This window comes from Pipistrellus kuhlii, unplaced genomic scaffold, assembly GCF_014108245.1.
Source record: "Pipistrellus kuhlii isolate mPipKuh1 unplaced genomic scaffold, mPipKuh1.p scaffold_m20_p_2, whole genome shotgun sequence".
Lineage (NCBI taxonomy): Eukaryota > Metazoa > Chordata > Mammalia > Chiroptera > Vespertilionidae > Pipistrellus > Pipistrellus kuhlii.
In genome coordinates this window covers 78,715,752-78,737,686 of record NW_023425515.1, presented here as the reverse complement: position 1 = coordinate 78,737,686, position 21,935 = coordinate 78,715,752, and the positions used below count along the sequence as shown (strand labels likewise).

The 21,935-nt window shown below is 41.0% G+C and overlaps 1 protein-coding gene across 1 annotated transcript in view; it reads left to right on the top strand.

Annotated features, from left to right (window-relative positions):
• The first annotated feature begins 5,310 nt into the window (after nt 1-5,310).
• Nucleotides 5,311-21,935, top strand: part of CHMP2B (charged multivesicular body protein 2B) — a 29,829-nt gene continuing 13,204 nt past the window's right edge. Inside the window, exons 1-2 of the mRNA XM_036444956.2 lie at nt 5,311-5,645; nt 20,389-20,480. Coding sequence (XP_036300849.1) covers nt 5,612-5,645; nt 20,389-20,480 — 126 coding nt within the window. The 5' untranslated portion in view covers nt 5,311-5,611. The remainder of the gene's footprint in view (nt 5,646-20,388; nt 20,481-21,935) is intronic.

Sequence of the window (21,935 nt, the reverse complement as noted above, 5' to 3'; positions counted from 1 at the left end):
TACAGGTTTGTTCCCACCCAGGTTGGGGCATGTGCAGGAGGCAACCAGTGTGTCTCTCTCACACTGATGTCTCTCTCTCTCTCTCTCTCTCTCTCTCTCTCTCTCTCTCCCTCCCTCCCTCCCTCCCTCCCTCCCTCTCTCCCTACCATTATTCCACTGACTCTAAAAATCAATGGAAAAAATATCCTTGGATAAGGATTAACAAAAAAAAAATGTGCTTATAAATTATCAATATAAAAATGAGTGGGTGTCTCTAGTGATGCATGACAAATTCTATGTTTGAGTTAAAACTGTCTATCAACTACAGAAAGGGGAAGACTGAGTAGGAATTTACATTTTTTTAATGTATAAAAATTTTACTTGACTAAACATTTAGATGATTCAAAGAATATGATAGAATATGATAGTCAAATATGCTAATACAATCAAAGAGAGTGCTGTCAGAAACAGTGTACAGAACAAGGAGGTAATCGAGGGCATAATTCTATGATAGAATCTAAACAGTTATGTTTCACCTGAGACACATAATGAAGGGACATAATTAGGTGAGCAACCTGGATGGTAAAAATTCGGACATTTAATGGATGAACAACAGAAGTTTAATCTGGAGAACAGATGTGTGTGTGTGTGTGTGTGTGTGTGTGTGTGCACGCGCGCACACGCAGGTGTGTGTGGTCCAGACATAAGTATAGACAATATGTTGATATTTTTAAAAATCTTTTTAAGAAACAGAATAACATGATTTGGTTCACATTTAACAGGATTGTTCTCCTCACCAGAGTGGAGTGGGAAAAGAATGGCAGCATGAGAGAGGAGAAAGAATGATCCAGATGAGAGATGGTTACTAAATCAGGACAATTCAAAATAGTGAAATGCTATGTATTTTTGGCTTTATCATATCTTTAAAGATGAAGCCAACATGATTTGATAATATTATCTGTAGGGGGTGAAAGGCTATGCACCAAGGTACTTGGCCTGAGCTATGTATCTATACTAATAAAAGGGTAATATGCTAATTACAGTGGACATCTTCCGGACGTCCATCCAGATATCCATCTGGACAAAGCCACAGTGGCTGCGAGGCCTTGGGCACAGGCAGCCTTGGGCCCAGGCAGCCCTGAGTCCCGGCAGTGGCAGCAGCAGTGGGGTGATGGGGGAGGCGCCTTCCCCTGATCAGCCTGGTTGCCTCCCATAGAGGGAGGCCAGACTGTGACTTAGGCCAGTTCCCTGTGGAGAGCAGGTCTAAGCCTTCAGTAGGACACCCCCTGAGGGCTCCTGCACTGTAAGAGGGGGCAGGCCGAACTGAGAGACCCCCCACCCCCACCCCCTGTACATGAATTTTCATGCACTGGGTCTCTAGTAATCATAATAAAATTCTAGACTTTAAAGGAACCTTCCAATCAAGCCTTTGACTCTTTTTTAAAAATTCTTTATTGTTCAAGGTATTACAGTATATCAATATATGCCTCATGTTTCCCCCAATGACCTTTCCCCACCTGTCCCCTCCCCCCAGCACATGCCCTCACCCCCCTACTGTCTGTGTCTTCATTGGTTATGCTTATATGCATGCATACAAGTCCATTGGTTGATCTCTTACCTCCACTACCCTTCCCCCCTCCCACCTTTCCTCTGAGGCTGGGCAGTCTGTTCGATGTTTCTATGTCTCTGGATCTATTTTTGTTCACCAGTTTATGTTGTTCATTATATTCCACAAACGAGTGAGATCAAAGGAGCCCTGTCTACAACAACCTGCTCCTGCTTGAACTCTTTCTTGACAAGGAGCTCACTATCTCACACAGCACACATCCTATTTAAGAACAGCTCTAGTTTTAAGAGCTCTTTTTCTTTCTTTTCAAAAGTATTACTTTATTAATAATATCATTTTAATTGATATACAATATTATATTAGTTTCAGGCATACAACAAAAGTGATCCAATATTTATATACATTATGAAAAGGTCACCACCAGAAGTCTAATCATCTGTCGCTATACAGGGTTAATATAGTATTATTGCCTATAGTCCCCATGTTGTACATTACATCCCTGTGATTTTATAACTAAAACTTTTTTCTTACACGAAGCCTGCTTCTCTGTGATGGACAAGCGTAATATTGTGATTTGTAATAAGAAATATACATTTGGACTTTGTCCCCATTTCTGAAAGAGCTTCGGAAGCCCTTGGGATTTCTTAAGCTATAAGAGCTAAAAGGGTGCCTTGAATTCATAACAAACCCCTCTCAACAATACCTCAAGGGACTTCGTAAAGTACCCAAGGATAGGAGCTGGTCACCAGGGGAACCAACCACATGCTGAGAGGGTTAGGATTCTCGGTCCCATCTCCCCAACCACTGGAGAAGGGAGAGCAACTGAAATCAGTTTAGCCCCCACTGGCTAATGATTCAGTCACACGTGCAACGCAATGCAAACCCAAAAAACAGGGGTGGCGGAGCTTCCAGGTCGGTGAACCAGACGGCTTCGTGTGCCACCATGCCGGGGCCGCAAATTCCAAGGGAAACAGAAGCTCTGCTTCCAGGACCTTGCCCTATGTATCTCTTTTTCTGGCTCTTGATTTTTACCCTTCAATATCTTTTGTAATAAACCAGTAATCTAGGGGGTGAACTGGGTTCCTGAGCTCTGTGAACTGATCTAACAAATTAATGAAAACCAAGGAAGGGGTGATGGGAACCTCGGATTTATAGCTGATCTGCCAGGTGACAACCTGGACTTGCTGTTGGCTTCTGAAGGGGGGTGGGGGAGAGGTTGGGGACTTTAACCTGTGGAACCTGATACCATCTCCAGGTAGATAGTGTCAGATTGATTTGGATTCTACAATACACCACTAGTGTCTGAAATTATTTAGAGTGCGGGAGGGGGAGCACATTGGAATGGGTCTAAGAATTGTAACAAGTGAATGAGAAAAGATGAAAACCTGTTAGGCAGGTGGGTAAGAGAAAAGGGGGGAAGAAACTGCATTTGTGTTTTCCCTGCTATGTCCCCAGAATAGCATGGTATGTGTCATTAGGTATGCAATAAATATTTTTCACTGTCTGAGCAATTTGGAAGAAAAGTATTGGATCATAATGATGTGATCATAGTATATTAGTTAATTATTTCTTAATGAGATTTAAAAAGAGTGACATTACAATGTTTTCTCTATCCACTATGCTTATGTGCATCTTGTTGATTTAGTGAGTGTGTATGGGCAGGTGGCGGTTTTAAACAAATGAAAAATATATTGTTTGTAAGTTATGGCTTCTTGGTGTCTTAAATCTCAGTTATATTAACATGTGTGTGCCTTTCACATAAGAAGTGATATGCATATCAAATATGCAGCACTGAGGTTTGGCCTACAGTCTCCTGTGTATCAGCTTAAATGTCAGCCTATCTGAAACTATGGGAGAACCAAGCTACTAGAGTGCTGGGTTTAAACACCACATATTTCTATTTTATCTTTATTGTAATGAACAAGCCCCGTCTTTAGCTCCTGCTGTGCACTTTTGGAGGGTCTTCCATATGGTTGCTGTTAAGTATGTTGGCATTTTCCCAACTGTTACAATTGGGTCAGTGGGGGGGAATCTGTAGGGGCCATAAAACAAGGGTGACTGCAGCAGGGAGGAGTCTGATTACCACACACAGACAGCTTACTGCTGCTCAAGCATTCAAGCACCGCTCAGTGCCATCCATTACAACAGGCAGCCAGGGCAAACCGCCTTTCTGCCCCAGTTTATTCCCGGAAAGACCAGGTCTTGGGTGCCCAGACCAAGTCCCCTCGGTTTCCCCGTTTCTTTATTCTTCACCTTCCCATAGTATCTGGAGTAACTTGAGGAGTAAGCAGTTTTACTGTGCCTATTATTGTCATTCTGAGAAAGTTCTTATGAGCAACCGGGGGAGGGACACCAGTAGGGGAGATTGGGAAGAGAAACCTGAATACCACAAATACTTAAAAATCCTCCAGACATGATTCATATAGCTAGAGGTGACTATATATTGACACGATTATTGGAGTGTCTTCCCTATCAGAAAACACATCTGTGAAAAACAATGGGCCATTATTATTTTTATCCTGTGGAAGGCAGTGTTGCTCAAAGCACTAATTACATCGGAGGGGAAGTTAAAAGCAAACTAAGATTCTAAACAGTGAAATAAAATAATATATTAAACTGAAATATGTGTTCACACATACACAAACACACACACACACTCTGAAGTAAAACAATGAACTGAAAGTCCTGATCCAAAGATTGTATTTCCCATATTTATGCTTATATACACAAGGATTCTTTACATGACATGGGGGTGGGAGGTTGCCTTTTTTTTCCTCCCACGGTAGAAATAATATATCTTTATATAGCATTCTAACGGGATCACATTATAGCCATGAATTTTTCTTGAGCAACCGATATATATTTTTTTTCAAATAAGGTTGATGTATTTTGTTGTTCATGTTTCCAGTTGAGAACATTCAGGTGTTGCATTAAGAAAGTTGCTCCTCATTTCTTTCCTCCTCGCTCTTCCCAAGCCTAGAAACCGGATTACCAGAGCCAACCTGGGTCCGAGCCCGGGGCCAGGGCCGCTCGCCAGCGCTGGGGTCCGGGCCCCGCAGGGGCTGCGCCTGGGCGCCTGGGGTGCTGAGCCGGCGGGGGCAGTAGGGCGTGCACCCCGGGACTCAATCCGCGGGGGAGGGCGTGCACCCCGGGACTCAATCCGCGGGGGAGGGCGTGCACCCCAGGACTCAATCCGCGAGGGAGGGCGCGCACCCCGGGACCCATTCCGCAGGGGAGGGCGTGCACCCCGGGACTCAATCCGCGGGGGAGGGCGCGCACCCCGGGACCCAATCCGCAGGGGAGGGCGCGCACCCCGGGACCCAATCCGCAGGGGAGGGCGCGCACCCCGGGACTCACCCCCTGAGAGAGGGCGGGCACCCCGAGACTCACCCCGCGGGAGAGGGCGCGCACCCGGGGACCCATCCCGCGGAAAAGGGCGGGCACCCAGGGACCCACCCCGCGGGGGAGGGCGTGCACCCTGCTCTTGGCGCCCACGGACACTGACAGCTGCGGACGGACTGTCCATCCACCAGCTCCCGGCTACCCACCCTGGTCCTAGGACGGCGGGGACCCCCGCTTCCCGCTTCCCCCGGCCAAGGGGAAGGGGCTGAGCAAGGCTCATCTCTGCCAGCCCTCGGCACGGAACCCGCATACAAGGAGGCCCCCGCGCAGCCCGCGGCCGTCACGACCAGCCACCCCCGCCAGCTCCTGCGGCGCCGCGGCGCCCGGACCCGAACGCGGGCGGCCCGGGTGGCAGCGGCGGTGAGGGCAGCGGCTTCAGGCGCCTCAGTGCGCAGGCGCGGCTCGCGGCGCGCAGCGCGCAGGCGCCGCCCGAAGTGACTTCTCCAAAAAGTGTCTCAGTTCGCAGTCACCTGAGCGCCGGAGCGCGGCTGCGGGAGGCATCGCGGACGCCGCCCTCTGCGGGTCCTGCCGGGAGACCCTGCCCTCTCCTCCGCGCCCTCGGCCTCGCCTGCCCGAGCCCTCCCGGGGCCTGTCGTCTCCCCGTCCTCGCCCGGACCGGGCCGAACCGGGCCGAACCGGGCCGCCTGGGAGCGGTCCCTGACCATGGCGTCCTTCTTCAAGAAGAAAACCGTGGACGGTGAGTCCCATGCCGGCCCGGGGGGGGGGGGGGGGAGGCCCGGCGCGGGGTTCCGGGCGGGTGTGGGGGCTTCGGGCCGCGGTTCCCGCCGCAGCCCCGGGGGCGGGGCCGGGCCGGTGGCCCCACAGGTGCCCGCCCGCCGCGTCACTTTCCTGCTGCGGCTCCGGGGCCTCCGCCGGGTCCGGCGGCCGCCTCCGGGGACACAACCTCCGCCCCCTTTCCTTTCGGGGAATCCCGAGCCCAAGGAGGAAGGATGCTGCTGGCCCTGATGGCCATTAGGCTTGGGGATTTAGTGAATTTCTCCTTAGTTTGTCTGTCTGGATTGGTACCCCTGCCGGGGAGAAACTTGTACCTGCAGGGGGGGCGGGGCGAGGTGCGGATAAACAGGCCCCAGTTTTCAAAATGAACTTGGCTCTGGGTGGGTTTTGTCCTAAAAGCACCCCATCAGTAGAGAAGTGAAACAGTTCTTGACTGACACCAATAGGAAAAATAAAAGAAACCCAGGGGAAGTGCCTGGACTTCATAATGGGTTTTCTCCCTTGTGTTTAACTTTAGCTATCCAAAGTGAGAGGTGGGGTGTGTGTGAGCTACGTAGAAGTTTACATTTTAAGGTGCTTTCATTGTTTCAAACGTTTAGCTCCATGTGATCCAAAGAGGAAGAAAAGTGGATGTTCAGGAATATGCAAATTGGTGTTTATACTGGTAGTCAGCAATGTTTGCATTTTCATGTAACACTGATTGTTGTTAGTCTTGATATTTTCATTGACTTGCTACCAGGAGTCAAATTCATTCAAGTGTTTCTTATTGCACATGGAGTCTAGGTTGCTGCTGGTTCAACCGAAGAATCACTTCTTTGTAAGGGTCTAACTCTGCCACAAAAGGAGCAGCAGTAGCTAGACAGTGATTGGTACAAGCAGGATGTTCAAGCCAGACCTGGGTAACTCCTTCATTCTCTGTACTGACTATTCCAACCCAAGCAGAATTATTTTGGGGAGGATAACAAAGACATCTTTTTTACTCTGCCACTCTACCCTTCACTTCAACATGTAATGTCATCTTACCCCTAATAATAAATTTTTACTTACCCTGAGTGGGTGAAAAGATTTTTTTTTAAGTTATACTATTTTAATTAACTGAGACTTTTTATTAACCATTTACAATACCAGAACAACTGCCAGGTTACCTTAGGATGTGAAGTGGGTTTTATGTGGGTTACACCTGAGAATGTTGTTTACTTTATCTTTAACGTGGCACTTTATTTTTTTTCAGTGTTCCAGTACTAATATTGTGATTTTCAGGTATTATATAGTACTCCAGGGTAGGAAAAAAGGTTTATTTCTTTGTTTCAGTTTTATATAATGAGAATTTTACTAAACAGAGAAAAAAGATTGCATCTTTCTTACTGTGGGGTTACAAATTATTATTTTTTAATTTAACATTAAAAGCCATACTTGTTAGCTTTAATTGCTTAATATCTGTCAAATGTCAGTTCTATATTCTCATTGCTGTGCTTCCTGGTGCTTTTAGCAATCTGATGTCTATTGTGCTTGATGTATAGAGCTGAATAAAAATAAAGACAATGAGAGTGTGCACTGAGGGTGTTTAAGTGTATACTCATTTGCAGTTGGGTTAATTTATCCAAGAAATAATGTTTTTGCTAATTAGACTTATATGTGGAGGGGGGGGGGTAAGGAAGTATTAAAGATTTTTACTAGAAACTATTGTACTGATTTAAAGATCTGTATATGAATTTCTGAATATAAATTTGTCCATCATGTACATCTACTATAACTACCAAACTACGTATTTGATGTTTTTCTTTAAAATTATCATGTCAATTCAAATCATTTGATGGCATCTTAATTCTAGAACTATACTTTTATTATTTTAATACAGAGCTTTATCGAAGATTTTACTCCTTGTTTTTTAAGTAGTTGTTTTTTTGTTTGTTTTAAAGATGATGGTATTAGCAGTAATGAGGCTATATATTATGAAATGTATTTTTATGCATTTCTCCCATATTTTTGGACTCATTGACTATTGATCCTAAGATATTTTACTATATGCTGTCTTTTTATCTGTTCCAGGCAGTAATGAAATTCTGATATATAAGGAAGTATGTAACTGCTTATGGATCTGGAAAATAATTGAATCTTTTTGTCTCCTTGGATTGGCTGGAAGAGTTGCATGCTATATCATTAAAGATTACTGCACATGTAAATTAAAAAGGGAGACAACATACAACACTTATTACTATTCAGAGTTATGTTTAATTCATTCTTGACACAGAGATGAACAAGACCCTGCACTGTATACTTTGTTATAGAAATTAATGAGAACTGTACCTCAGTGCCATAGAAGAGAAAGATTCTTTTGAATTTGAAATTAGAATTGAGTTTTTGTTTTTCCTTTTACTGATTTATAAGATATATGCAAATATATTAGGGTAAAGTGTTTACAGTGTACTTATTGTTTTTTTTCCTTAAGTGGATGAATGGTGACCTATTTATTGGAGCTAATTATGAACCTGTAAATCAGAATGCCATGAGGATTTGTCATAAGTGCACAATGAAATATGCCTCTTAAAAATTGAAGTTCTTGCCGGGACCGGTTTGGCTCAATGGATAGAGCGTCGGCTTGGGGACTGAAAGGTCCCGGGTTCGATTCTAGTCAAGGGCATGTACCTTGGTTGCGGGCATATCCCCGGTGGGGGATGTGCAGGAGGCAGCTGATCGATGACTCACTCTCATTGATGTTTCTAACTCTATCTCTCTCCCTTCCTCTCTGTACAAAATCAATAAAATATATATATTTTTAAAAAAGTGAAGTTCTTTATGCACTATGTAGTTTTTGTCTGCTATACTAAACTAGCGGATTTGTGCACTATTGGGGTCCCTCAGCCAGGCCTGTGTCCTCTTGCAATCGGGTACCCCTCGGAGGATGTAGTAGTTCACGAAGCAGCAGGTGGCCGGGGAGGAGCCCAAGCCAGGCTGGGTGCTGTGCTGCTCCTGCTCATCCTTGCCCTGCGGCACCTACCACTGCCAGCTCGGTAGTGCTGCCTCAAAAGCAGGAGAAACTTGCGCTGCCACAGCAGCCCTCACCAGCCATGAGCCTGCCTAAACCGGCTTGGCTCAGTGGCGCCCATCTATCAGCTGAGCAGCGCTCCTGCTTTGGGAGCACTGACCACCAGGGGCAGCTCCTGCATTGAGCGTCTGCCCTCTGGTGGTCAGTGCGCGTCATAGCAACTGGTCATTCGGTCATTTAGTCACTTAGGCTTTTATATATATAGATAATGAATGACAAATTTGAGGTCCTACACTAAATTGATTCTCTGGTACCAACAGGGATTAAGCTAGCACCAAGTTAGCATTTTGTATGCTGCATCTTATTATAATTCTTACCACATCTATAAGTACTGTTATTCCCACTTTGTAGATGAGGAAATTGAGAGGCAAAGGACAAAGTAATTAGTCCAAAGTTACACAACTACTGAGTGGCCGAGCCAGGGCCTAATCTTTTTGAATATTATCAATGTTATTATTTTAAAATAGATAATCCTAAGGCACAGTTTAATTTTGCTGTTCTTGCTAAGTAATTGGAATTCTCAACTTTTGTTAGTTATCATGTAATATTACTTTTTGTCTGTGAGCCAGACTGTTCTCTCAGAATGAGTGGTAGAACTTTAGTATCTAATGATGATAGAACTGGAAACAGCTCTCCTTTTCCTGATTCTCTCTTGACACAGTATTTCTTAGGCAGCAGTGCTCTCCCCCTTTTTGCTCTTCATCTTAACCTCTTGTAGTGATGGCTTCTATCTCCACCTCTTTATTTCTCAGATGCTCCCCATTTTACAGCAGTTTGCCTTACATGAGATTTTTGTTAAGATCATCAATTAATACTAGATCACCAAATCCAATGGCCATTTGTTAATAATCATCTTTTAGGCCTATGTTTTATATTTCAATCTGATAAAAATTTCTTCCTTAAAACTCTCTTGGCTCCCATGACATAATTTTCCTCATATTCCTCTTTTCCTTTCTCCTTTCGGATTTTTGTTTTCTTTTTTTTGTCCCTCCCTCCCATTATCCTTTCCTTCCTTCCTCTAACTTACTCCTTAAATGTTAGTGTTTTATTGGTTCCAGTTTGGGCTATCATTATACTAATTGTACATTCTCTATCTGCATGATCTTATTCAGACTCTTAAACTGAATTCCCTCCAGAAACATATCTGCTTTCTTCCAAATAAAAAATATTGTCATGATGCTGTCTAGAATACCCAGTTCTTTCTTAGGATGATGGGTGTTCCCTTAGGACTTATTATTTTGAGTATTTAAAAACTCAGATTATACTTTCTACTTGGCTCCTACATTCTTGGCACACTAAAATATTATTATTATTACTATTATTATTATTATTACAAGAGGCCCTGTGCACAAAATTTGTGCATGGGGGGGAGGTGTGTCCCTCAGCCCAGCCTGAACCCTCTCCAATATGGGACCCCTCGAGGGATGTCTGACTGCCCATTTAGGCCCGATCCCGATAGGATTGGACCTATAAACAGGCAGTCAGACATTCCTCTCACAAACCAGGACTGCTGGCTTTCAACTGCTCTCCTGCCTGCCAGCCTGATCACCCCCTAAACACTCCCCTGCCAACCTGATTGATGCCTAACTGCTTCCCTGTCAGTCTGTTTGCCCTAACTGCCCTCCCCTGCAGGCATGATCACCCCCCCAACTACTCTCCCCTGTAAGCCTGGATCCCCCCCAACTGCCCTTCCCAACAGGCCCCTTTGCCCCCAACTTCCCTCCTCTGCCAGTCTGGACACCCCTAACTTCCCTCCCCTGCAGGCTTGATCGCCCCCAACTGCCCTCCCTTGCAGGCCTGGTCCCTCCCAACTGCCCTCCCCTGCTGGCCTGATTGTCCACAACTGCCCTCCCTTGCAGACCTGGCCCCTCCCAACTGGCCGCCTCTGCTGGCCATCATGTGGTGGCCATCTTGTGTGTTGGAGTGATGGTCAATCTGCATATTACTCTTTTATTAGATAGTATTATTATTGCATGTGGAGCACAGTACAGTCTGCCTAGCACTTTTTCTTCGCAAAGGTCTCCATACTTTTAGAGTGGATATTTCTAGAAAAAGTTTCCCTGTGTATTTCTCCATCCCTGTCATGATACCAAAGACTAGTATTTCTTTTCATGCTACTGTTACTTTACCTTCAAGTCCAGGTGTCTGTGCGACAGATGATCTTTCCCTCTCATTTCCCTACTTGTTTTAGCCGAAAAATGACCTGGGACCATTTTCTGAACTTAAGCTGTTCTTAAAGGCAGGGCCAAAGCCTATGTCTTTAAGAACCAAATGTAACCTAAAGATCTGCTCAGAGTTGGCTCATTAAGTACTTTCTTTCAGCTGTCCAAAAACCGATATTTTTAAAATAGTAATAAATTTGTTTCAGTTTCTCAAGGCTTGAGTGACTTTTGAGAGTTTACTGGTAAGGGAAAAAACAACATATTCCTTTTTACTTCCTTTTATGCCACCGTAGGACTAGATTCTCCTGTTTTCTCTTTAATGTTTTGCATCTTCTTTCCAAGCAACTCCTGCTGCGTTTTCCAACGTCAGCCTAGTTCTTAAGTGAATCCTTGGCTCCCTGAACCACACGTAGAGCAAAGCTGTTGGCATGATCTTCCACTGTTCTTTCTGTTTCCCATTGTGGTTTTTGTTTTTGTTTTATTTTTTTATTTTTTTACCATGTATCAAAACTGGTTCGTTAAGTTGATACCATTTCTCCCTGATTTCTGAGATACCATTTCCAAAGCCCGAGAAAGGAATTTAGTTTGCATATTAAATTCTAATTCCTCCTCACTTACTCTCTTATTGTCATTTTCCTTCTGGCTTTCAATAAATTTGGTTCCTAGAGCTATCATTTTTTAGGTTCTGACCTTTCTTACCCCTTACCTTTGAGCTGGTACCATTTTTGCAGTTCCCATCTACAGGAGGAGATTGCACATCCCCACATAGTCAGGACTACTTTCTACCTTATAGTTCATCGGTAAGCTCCACTATGCTTGCTTTTGCAGAACTCACACTCCTGGCTCTTGTTTTTACTGTCATGATCAGTGTTTCTCAAATTCCTATCATCGCACTATACCAGTGCCACTATCCTGACTATTTCCAGTGGTACCAGCTGATGCAGAGCTTGTAGATCAATCTAAAAGGGGAGTTCCCTCCCCTCTTGGGATCTAGGAACCAAAAACCAATTAACAGAAATGGTAAAGCAGGATATGGGAATATTTTTGTGCTCCTATTTTGTGCATGTGATGGTTAGATTCAAGATAATTGATAGAAATAAAGTTGCATAAATCAAAATTATTTTTCCTAAAGAATACATTTAAAAGCAGAAAATATGACATATTTGATGAAAAAGTCCATCATGACCTTAAAGGACAAAACCCAGTTTATTGTAGAGAAGATGCTGTCTAATAGACCAGCTTACTTCCCACTGAGTGGTACAATCTGTGTTGTGTCTCATGCTCATGAGACAGTAATCCTGAACTGCCCTGCAAGCTTGAGACAGTCCCCTCCCCCGCCTCAAAAGATAGACACTTAAAACAATACTCCCCACAGATTAATGAATGTCCATATTTACAGTTGATAATTACTTTTTTTCTTTAATCCTCAAATGAGCAAATTGTATGTAAATGAGCATGGTGTAAAAGGACAGCCATAATTCAAGGTGGGCCTTGGCCTCAGACCTCACTAGGGAGGCCCTTTTAGATTTGTTTTTAATTTTCAGCTTTCTTTTTTCCTTTTCTGTAAGCAGGTAGACCTTACTGACTTAGAGTCAAAGAAAGCAGAAGGACCTTTTCTGTCTATGTCTTCCTCTGTCCAAAATTTAAGTCTGAGACCTTATTCTAGTGACGTGGTCAGCAAACTGAGGCTCGCAAGTCACATGCGGCTCTTGGGCCTGTTGAGTGTGGCTCTTACACAAAATACCACGGCCTGGGTGAGTCTGTTTTAAAGAAGTGGTGTTAGAAGAAGTTTAAGTTTAAAAAATTTGGCTCTCAAAAGAAATTTCAGTCGTTATACTGTTGATATTTGGCTCTGTTGACTAATGAGTTTGCCGACCACTGCTCTAGTGCATGCATGTGTTATCTGGTTCAGTACTTAGAGCCTTAAAGGCTTGAGACAGGCTTTTATTGCCAAGAGTGGCCTGGGTGGTTTTCTCTAAGTGTTGTGCTGAGTATAGGGCAGGGTGGGTGGTGGTAGGGACAGCCACAGACTCTTTTCACCTCATGAAATGGTGACAGAACACACTATAGGTGTCCTGACATTTTCAGTTTAAGTCTTCTATTACTACTTAGTGAAGTGCTTTACAGCAGCCCACAATGTAGGTGAAGTGTTGGAGTATTAATATAAGGATTCAGGGAATGCTCTTTTAACTGGAGCTGGAAGCAAAGAATCAGCAGGGCAGTAGGATGGACAGGAGCCAAGCTCCTAGATGTCAGCAGTACCCTGTACATGTTGCTGTCATTGTTAGGACTCAATGAAAAAGGGGGAAAGCATTGATTTTTTTCAATGCTCCATTTTTTCCATTGTAGAACAATATCTATCATAGTTCAGGTTTTATAGATACTATAAATAAATATCAACTTTCTTGATAGTCAATATATTGTATGATACATTTTAAAGGAATATGTTTAATTATTTTACATTTCAGTATATATGTTTATAGTCATTTAGGTCACTGTTAATTAACATACTGTGATAATATTGGCATGAAGGTGGAAATACAAATGGATAAATAAATAAAATACATCTATTCCCTCCTCTTAAAGAGCTTGTAATTTGAGAAAGAAATCACACCTACTAAGAAATAAATATAATGGAAAATAAACTTGGCCTTAAAAACATTGACAGTGCCTTAGAACCTTTCCTCATGTTATTCCTTCTGAATTATCTAGAAGGCAAAATCATTAAGTGTGGGTTTAGTATAGAGATTATTTTTTAAAAATTAAAGAGCAATTTGTTTGTTTTATAGGATATACCTATCATTTCATATGAAAAATATTTTACTACATTTTTCTACTTATCATAATGTGTTTTAAAATATTATGGCTATGTTTTAGTGTATAACATAATATGCTTTCAGTTTATAGCTTAGAACTGTTTAAATATTAATAGGTCTATTAACAATAGGCTGTGGATTTTGCAGTAGTTAATTTTCTTTATTTTCCTTCTCTAATATACAGTGACAGTTATGATACACGTATTTACATAAAATTAAGAAAGGGGAAGTAAAACTATTTGATTGAATTATGTTTTGTTAAAATTTCATTTCATGAAACTTTTGTTTTTATTGTTGACACTATTACAGATTTTCCCCATTTCCACCCCTTTGCCCACTTCATAATAGTTGGTTTTTCAACAAAGATAACTATAATCTTTACTCTGATTCTTTGACACTAACTGGGTGTATCCAACAATTCAGTTAAATTGTAACATTGTCTATCAGGAGTTAGCACAGACTACAGGCTAAAGGTTCAGTCCCACAAGACTGTCCTTACTTAATATTCCAGGAACAAGTCCCAGGTTGCTACCATTACTTCTGACCAACTTGTTATAAATTCAGGTGTCACCACAACTCCCTCCTCACATTTGAGAATTATTAGAAAAACTCTTGGAACTCAGGAAAGTGCTTTACTTACTATTATTGGTTTGTTATAAGGCTAAAACTCAAGAACAGTTGGTCAAATGGGAGGAAGGTATTGAGGGGATGGGAGAAAGTGCTTCCATGCTCTCTCTGGGCATGCCATCTTCCCAGCCTGTCCATTAGTTTGCCAACCCAGAAGTTCTACCAATCTCTTTGTTCAAGGCCACTCCTCTCTCCTAAGGGGTGATGTTGAAAGTTCCCACCCTCTAATCAAGTATTTGATCTTCTGGTAACCAGCCCCATCCTAACACTGTCTAATGGGCCCCCTTCCTGAGTCAAAAGACATTTCTATCACTCAGGAAATTCCCAGGATTATATAAGCTCTGTTCCAGGAACTCAGGACAAAGATACATAGTAGTATATTTGTGTGTGTGTGTATGTGTGTGTTCATTCATTATACATCCTAGTAATGAAAAAGAATGTATTATTAGAATTCTAGATCTGAGCAATCAAGACTTCAGCAGTTGCTTTGCACCTGTATCAACGATCTGGCTACAATTTAACTTAATAACTTATTAATATGGTGGATTCTTTTATTGCTTAGTACTCTTATAACAGACCAGTGGTTCCCAACGTGGGGCACATGCCACACAGGGGGGCAATTTGATTTTTAAGGGGGACAATTTGAGAATGCCCCTTAATTTTTTTTTGTTGCATTTTTTACATTTCTTGTGGTTCTAGGGGGCTCATATACAGTATATAAATATATATTGTGATATATTTATGCATCTAATTTCTCTGTGTTCTGAAATTGCTATTTTTTCATATTACTTAATATTATTTTTTAACAATTTCTTAGTGATTTCTTCCTCAGTTTTTCAATTGTCCTTTTATTGTTTTATTTTTCCCTTTCATTGATGCCATGTTCTTTGGAAGTTTGTTTAGACCGAGTTAATGGCCTTTTAGGCTTATTAGGAGTTCATTTTTGAATAATAAAAATTATATGTCATGATGGGGGGGACATTAGGATTTCAGAGATGCTTAGGTGGGGCATGGCCAAAAAAGTTTGGAATCACTGCTTTAGACCATCATCACTATCTCAATACTTTGTCTTATACTAAAAAGTAGGGGTTTTTAGTTCACAAAGCGGTTATATTTCAAAAGATCATTTGTAATTTCACAGTTTTAAATTTAGAGTATATTTTTTTATTGAAACAGTAGGGTAAATGTTTTCATACCAATAAGAAAAAAACAAATAAAACTGTGAGTGTTTAAGTATTAAGGATGAAAAAGGCTTATGATTTTTTTTAAAGAAAAAGAAATGAGAGCTTTCTTTGCTGTTTTGTTTAGTTAGTATATAGATATCAGAAGAAAAATATTATGTGTTGTAGACTGAATTGTGTCCCCCCAAAGTTCATATGTTAGACCCCAACCCCTTTGTGACTATATTTGGAGATAGGATCTTTTCAAAGAGGTAATTGAGATTCCATGAGGTAATGATGCTAAACCCTAATCCAGTAGAGCAGGTGTCCTTACAAGAGACAGATACCAGGGATGGGCACACGGAAAAAAGGCCATGTGAGGATACAGCAAGAAGTCACTTAAGTACAAGCTTAAACGAGAGGCCTCGATGGAAATCATATCTGCCAACACCTTGATTTTGGCCTTCCAGCTTCCAGAACTGATAAAATAAATTTCTGTTGTTTAAGCCACCTATACTGTGGGGTTTTTAATGGCAGCACTAGCCAACTAATAAATCATATTGTTTTAGAATAGGATTTTAGCCAATGCTCTGTAGAACATTAGTATCTAGGAAATGTTAATAGGGATTTCTTAAAAGGAATCCTTGGTTTAATAAATTTGGAAAATAATCTATAATACATTCTTCCCTTAAGGATTTACAGTGTATATTCATATGTTAAACATAATTAGAAGCTTGAACTAAATAAATCTGTGTGTGTTTTTTCAACTTCAATATTTCCCAAATATATTTGTCTACAGAATGTCCCTCTTTTTGTTGAATGAATTGTGCATTTCCCATCCAAAAGGAAGAGGCTAGGGGGAGAGACATATGCCTCTTCATCTTTCTTAAAGATATAGTATGGCTTTATATTTCTATAAGGAACATATAGAATGTGTTCTTAATATAAACCCTGAGCAAGAGGTGTTTGCTGATATAACTTAGCTGAAAAGCAGAGTAAGCAAAGAAGGGGAAATGAATATCTTGTATGTAGGGTATAGGAGCTCTGCATCTTATTTTAACTTTTACTTAGAAAGTCATTGTAATTGATTAGTTAAATTTTATATAATGATTAATGTTTTCCATTTAGTTTGAAATACTGTATATTTTTATTGACATGGATCTATATTTATAAGGATTATGTTTCTGATAACTTTATTTCTTGTTTACTCAAAAAGCATTGCAAGAGCATAATGCAGTAGTTAAATCCTAGGCCATGCTATCAGACAGACCATTTGTATATGAATCCTAGCACTTTTTCTCCCTTGGGCAGATTATCTCACCAGATATATCCTCCTCTGAAATAAGTGTGAAATAGTATCTAACTACATTTTAGGGTTATTGTGGAGTATTTGCTATACTGTCTATTACTCAGTATTATTTTTATTCTGAGAAAAATTACACTGCACACAGAAATGTGTAGAACATAAGTTGTGATGCTCCATCATTACAAAGGATAGTGGTTGCTGGCTTTGTTGCTATGTTAGTTGAGGTGAAATTCACATAATGTTAACCATTTTAAAGTGAACAGGTCAGTGGCATTTAATACATTCACAGTGGTGTATGACCATTATCTATAGTTCCAAAACATTTTCATCACTTTAGAATGAAGCCCTGCACTCATTAAGCAGTGACTCATCACTCCCACTCTCCTCCACCCTGGCAAATACCAAACTGTTTTTCTGTATTCACAAATTTCTCTATTCTGGATAGTCCATATGGGTATAATCATAAAATGTGACCATTTATATCTATCTTCTTTCACTTAGCATAACACTTTTGAGATTTATCTATGTTATGGAACTATCAGTACTTTGTTTCTTTTTATAACTAAAACTCTATAATTGACCAGGTGCATGGATTTGTGCACATTGAAAGAAAATTAATTAGATGGTGGCTGGCAGGGCAGGACTGGGAGAGACGGGCCACACACCCTGGAACTAACCTCCTGCAGTCCCTCCCTGGCTCCCTGGGTGCCTTGTCCCCTTGCCTGGGGGGATCAGGCCGAAACAGGCTCTCTGACATCCCCCAAAGGGGTCCCGGAGTGCAAGAGGGCACTCTGCAAAGTTTCTGTCGTATAGGGTGTGGAACACAAACACAGAAGCTGCCGCTGGTGGTTGGTCAGTGCGCTCCCACAGGGGGAGCGCTGCTCAGCCAGAAGCCGGGCTCACGGCTGGCGAGCACAGCTGCGTGGCTGGAACCTCTCCCACCTCTGTGGCAGCACTAAGGAACAGCAAGCTAAGTGGTAAGGAGCAGCGAGCAGGTGGGCAATAAGGAGCGAAGGCTCCCCGACATCCCCCGAGGGCTCCCAGACTGTGAGAGGGCGCAGGCCAGCCCCCTTCTTCCCTAGTACATGAATTTTGTGCACCGGGCCTCTAGTATATAAATAATATTCCATTATACGTATGTATACGTTATACATATGGATCTCCTGTGGGATCGGGCCTAAACCGACAGCTGGACATCTCTCTCACAATCCGGGACCACTGGCTCCTAACTGCTCGCCTGCCTGCCTGCCTGCCTGATTGCCCCTAACCACTTTCAAGCCAGCCTGATTGCCCCTAACCACTTCCAAGCCAGCTTGATTGATGCCTAACTGCTCCCTTGCCAGCCCATTCACCCCCAACTGCCCTCCCCTGCTGCGACCCGTCTCCTCCGCTGGGACCGGCCTCCTCCACGTGAGGTGGTGGGGATGCTGGAACCAGCTTCCTCCATGCTGTGTGGAGCCGTGGCACCCCCAGGCCTCACTGCATGGAGCAGCCGCCGGGCCCCGCCTCCACTGTGCACATGGCCATTTGTGGCAGCCATCTTTGTGGTGGCCATCCTATGACAATATAGTGAGTGAGGGCGCGATGACTACCTGGGCTTTTATTAGTATAGATATCCCAGTTTGTTTATTCATTCATCTGTTCAGGGATATATGGGTGGTTTCCACCTTTTGGCTATTGTGAATAGTACTGCTATGAACGTTTGTGTAGAAGTATTTGTTTAAGAACCTGTTTGAATTCCTATGAGTGGAATTGTTGGGTCATATGGTAATTTTATGTTTTTTAGCTTTTTGAGGAACCAACAAACTGTTATCCACAGGGGCTGAAATAACTTACATTTCTAGAAGCAATGTGCAAGTGTACCAATCTCTATATCCTCACCAATACTTGTTTTCCCTTTTTGTTTTTAATTATAGCCATTATTATGGGTGTGAACTGATATCTCATTTTCCTAATAGCTAATTGTATTGACTACCTTTTTCAGAGATGTCTATTTAAATCCTTCACCCCGTTTTAAGGGGGTTGTTTGTTTTTGAGTTGGAAGAGTTCTTTATATATTCTGGAAAATATACTCTTATCATATATACACTGGCCAGATTATTATGATCTCTGAATGCAGATTTACTCCTGTGTATTTGTCTAAGAGTCTTATGATCTTAACTCTTAAATTTGGATCATTAATTTTTTTTTTAGTTAATTTCTATATGTGGTGTGTCACAGGAGTCCAGTTTCATTCTTTTTCATTCAGTTTCCCATCACTGTTTACTGATAAAACTATTCTTTCTGTTGTTTTAAAATCTTATCTCTTCAATAAAAATTTTCTCTAGTGAAGTGATTAAGATCACTGATTCTGGAGAAAGAACACTTAGGTCCAAATCTGGCATTACTGCTTATTCTCTGTGACCTTAGACAAGTTTTTTAAATTTCCTAATAGTCAACCTTATTATATACAAGATAATAGAAAATCAACTCTCTAGCATTACTATGAACATGATATTGTATAATATATGTAAAACAGTTAAAAGATTCCTGACAATGATAGATCAGTTTTGGTAAGAATTACTATCCATTGAACTAATAACTATCCTATTTAATAAAAGGCTAATATGCAAATCGACCAAACACAGAATGACTGGTTGCTATGACGTGCACTGACCACCAAGGCAGACGCTCAATGCAGGAGGAGTGCCACTGAGCCAAAAGTCAGGCTTGCCAGTGGCTCACAGCTGGTGAGCACAGCAGCGGTGGCAGGGCCTTCTTCCGTCTCCATGACAGTGCTAAGGACCCCTCGGGAGATGTCCGACATCCCCCAAGGGTTCCTGGACTGTGAGATGGTGCAGGCCGGGCCAAGGGCCCCCCTCCCCTATGCACAAATGTGGTGCACCGGGCCTCTGATAATAATTAACCCTAATTATCATCCATCAGATGTAGATAAGTACTTAGTCTTTATTACCTTTTATAAATTCTTCAAAGGGTAAGACTAATGGATCCAGATGAATTGCTAGTAAGATAAATTTCGGGGCATTGTGTATGTTATTTTACTCTTTTATCAGAAACCTGAGATTTAGAATGTTAACTAACTTTGCCAACAAGTAATGATCAAGTGGCAGAGATGGGATTCATTGGAGCATCTGCTGCTTCACTCTGTTATGGTGACTTAGTGCAGAAAAAAGCTTTAGTAAACATAACCTTATTTCTTTCTGGAATTTCATATAATACTGGAAGAAGGAGAGATGAAATGGATGTGTGTGTAACATACATGTGCCATATAAAACATTGTATACTAATCAGTTCTCTACGGGAATATTTTACTGTGATTTATGTGTACTTTTGGCTGAACCTCAGACGAAAGCACTCTGCACTCATTTTTATAATCCTGAATATAATCAATATTTATAAATCAAGTTTGAATATTTGTCAAATTTTTTTTAATGCACTGAACTGAAAAAAAAATTTTAACATTAAATAAATCAATGTGTATTTTGCACTGAGATCTCTGAGCCCCATTTTTTAAATGGTATTAAGGAAAATTTACAGAGCATACATTTAGTGTTTTTTGTTTTGTTTTTTTGTATGTGGTTCTCTCAGACGTAATAAAGGAACAGAATCGAGAGTTACGAGGTACACAGAGAGCTATAAGCAGAGATCGAGCAGCTTTAGAGAGACAAGAAAAACAGCTGGTAAGTAGAACATTAAATTTCAGTTTAACTTTTCAAACAAATTTGAAAATTATTGTTGGAATAATTAGCTAACTAGGAAAAAGACAGATGGTAGGTGGTAAGATTTTTGCTTTACTAATAAATGGCATTGAGCACTTTTCTGCAATTTCTGCTTGCTTTTGTTTTTATGTCATTCTGCTGACGTATCAGGATTCTGTGTATTCTGCTATTATAAAATCAAAGTATTCTTCAGTTTGTAAAAGTGATGAATGCCTAGGGAGAAATATTGCTCAAAACAGGACCAAATTCTCAGCTAATAACAAAGATAACATAGTTTTCAAAAAAAAGAGAGGGTTACAAGAAAATAATATTAACTCATAGGTGTCTTACTTGATATTTGAACTTATTTGATATTTTAAGTATTATTTTGTCTATAATAATGATTGTATTTTAAAAAATAGATTGACTATCTTTAACTATTTTGTTATGTTTTTAAATATGTGTTGCTTAAAATATTTTAATAAACAGCATGAAGTATAATTGACATGCAATAGACTGTACATATTCAAAGAATACAGATTGATACATTTTAGCATACCTGTTAATTACAATCTAGGTAACGACCATATTCTTCATCCCTAAAAGTTTCCTTATTCTCTTTGTAATCCCTCCTACCCATCCCTCCCTGTCTACCTTCTTCTCAGTCAGGTAAACATTGATCTGTCACTGCAGATAAGTTTACATTTTCTAGAATTTTATATAAATGGAATCATAGAATATGAATTTCTTACTTCATATGGCTTCTTTCACTCAGAACTTTTGAGATTAATAAATTTTGTTGCATGTATCAGGATTAATTCCTTTTTATTGATGAATGTTATTCTATTGTGTGGATGTTCCACAATTTGTTTATCTATTCACCAGCCAGTGGACATTTGAGTTAATTCTAGATTTTGGCTGTTTTGAATAAAGTTGCTATAAACATCCAATTGAAATCTTTGTGTGAACATATGTTTTCATTTCTCTTGGGAATATTCCTAGAAGTGGGATTGCTGGGTCATAGATTAAATGTATATTTAACTGTATAAGAATGCTCAACAGTTCTACAAAATGGCTGTAATGTTTTCTGTTCCCACCAGCTATATATGCAAGTAAAGCTGTTTCACATCCTGGCCAAGAGTTGAAGTTAACAGTCTTTTCCCCTGTAGCCATTCTAGCGTTGTGTAGCAGATTGTCATTTTAAATTGGATTTTCCTAATCGCTAATGATGTTCAGCATCTTTTCATGTGCCTGTCTGCTTTTTATATAACGTTTTTGCCAAAGGGTCTACTGAAATACTCTACCCATTTTTTTAAAGCTGTTTTCTAATTAGTTAGTTGTAAGAATTCTTTATATATTTTGTTCACAAATACTGTATTAACTATATGTTTGCAAATATTCTCCCTAGTTCTTGGCCTGATCTTATATTTTCTTAAT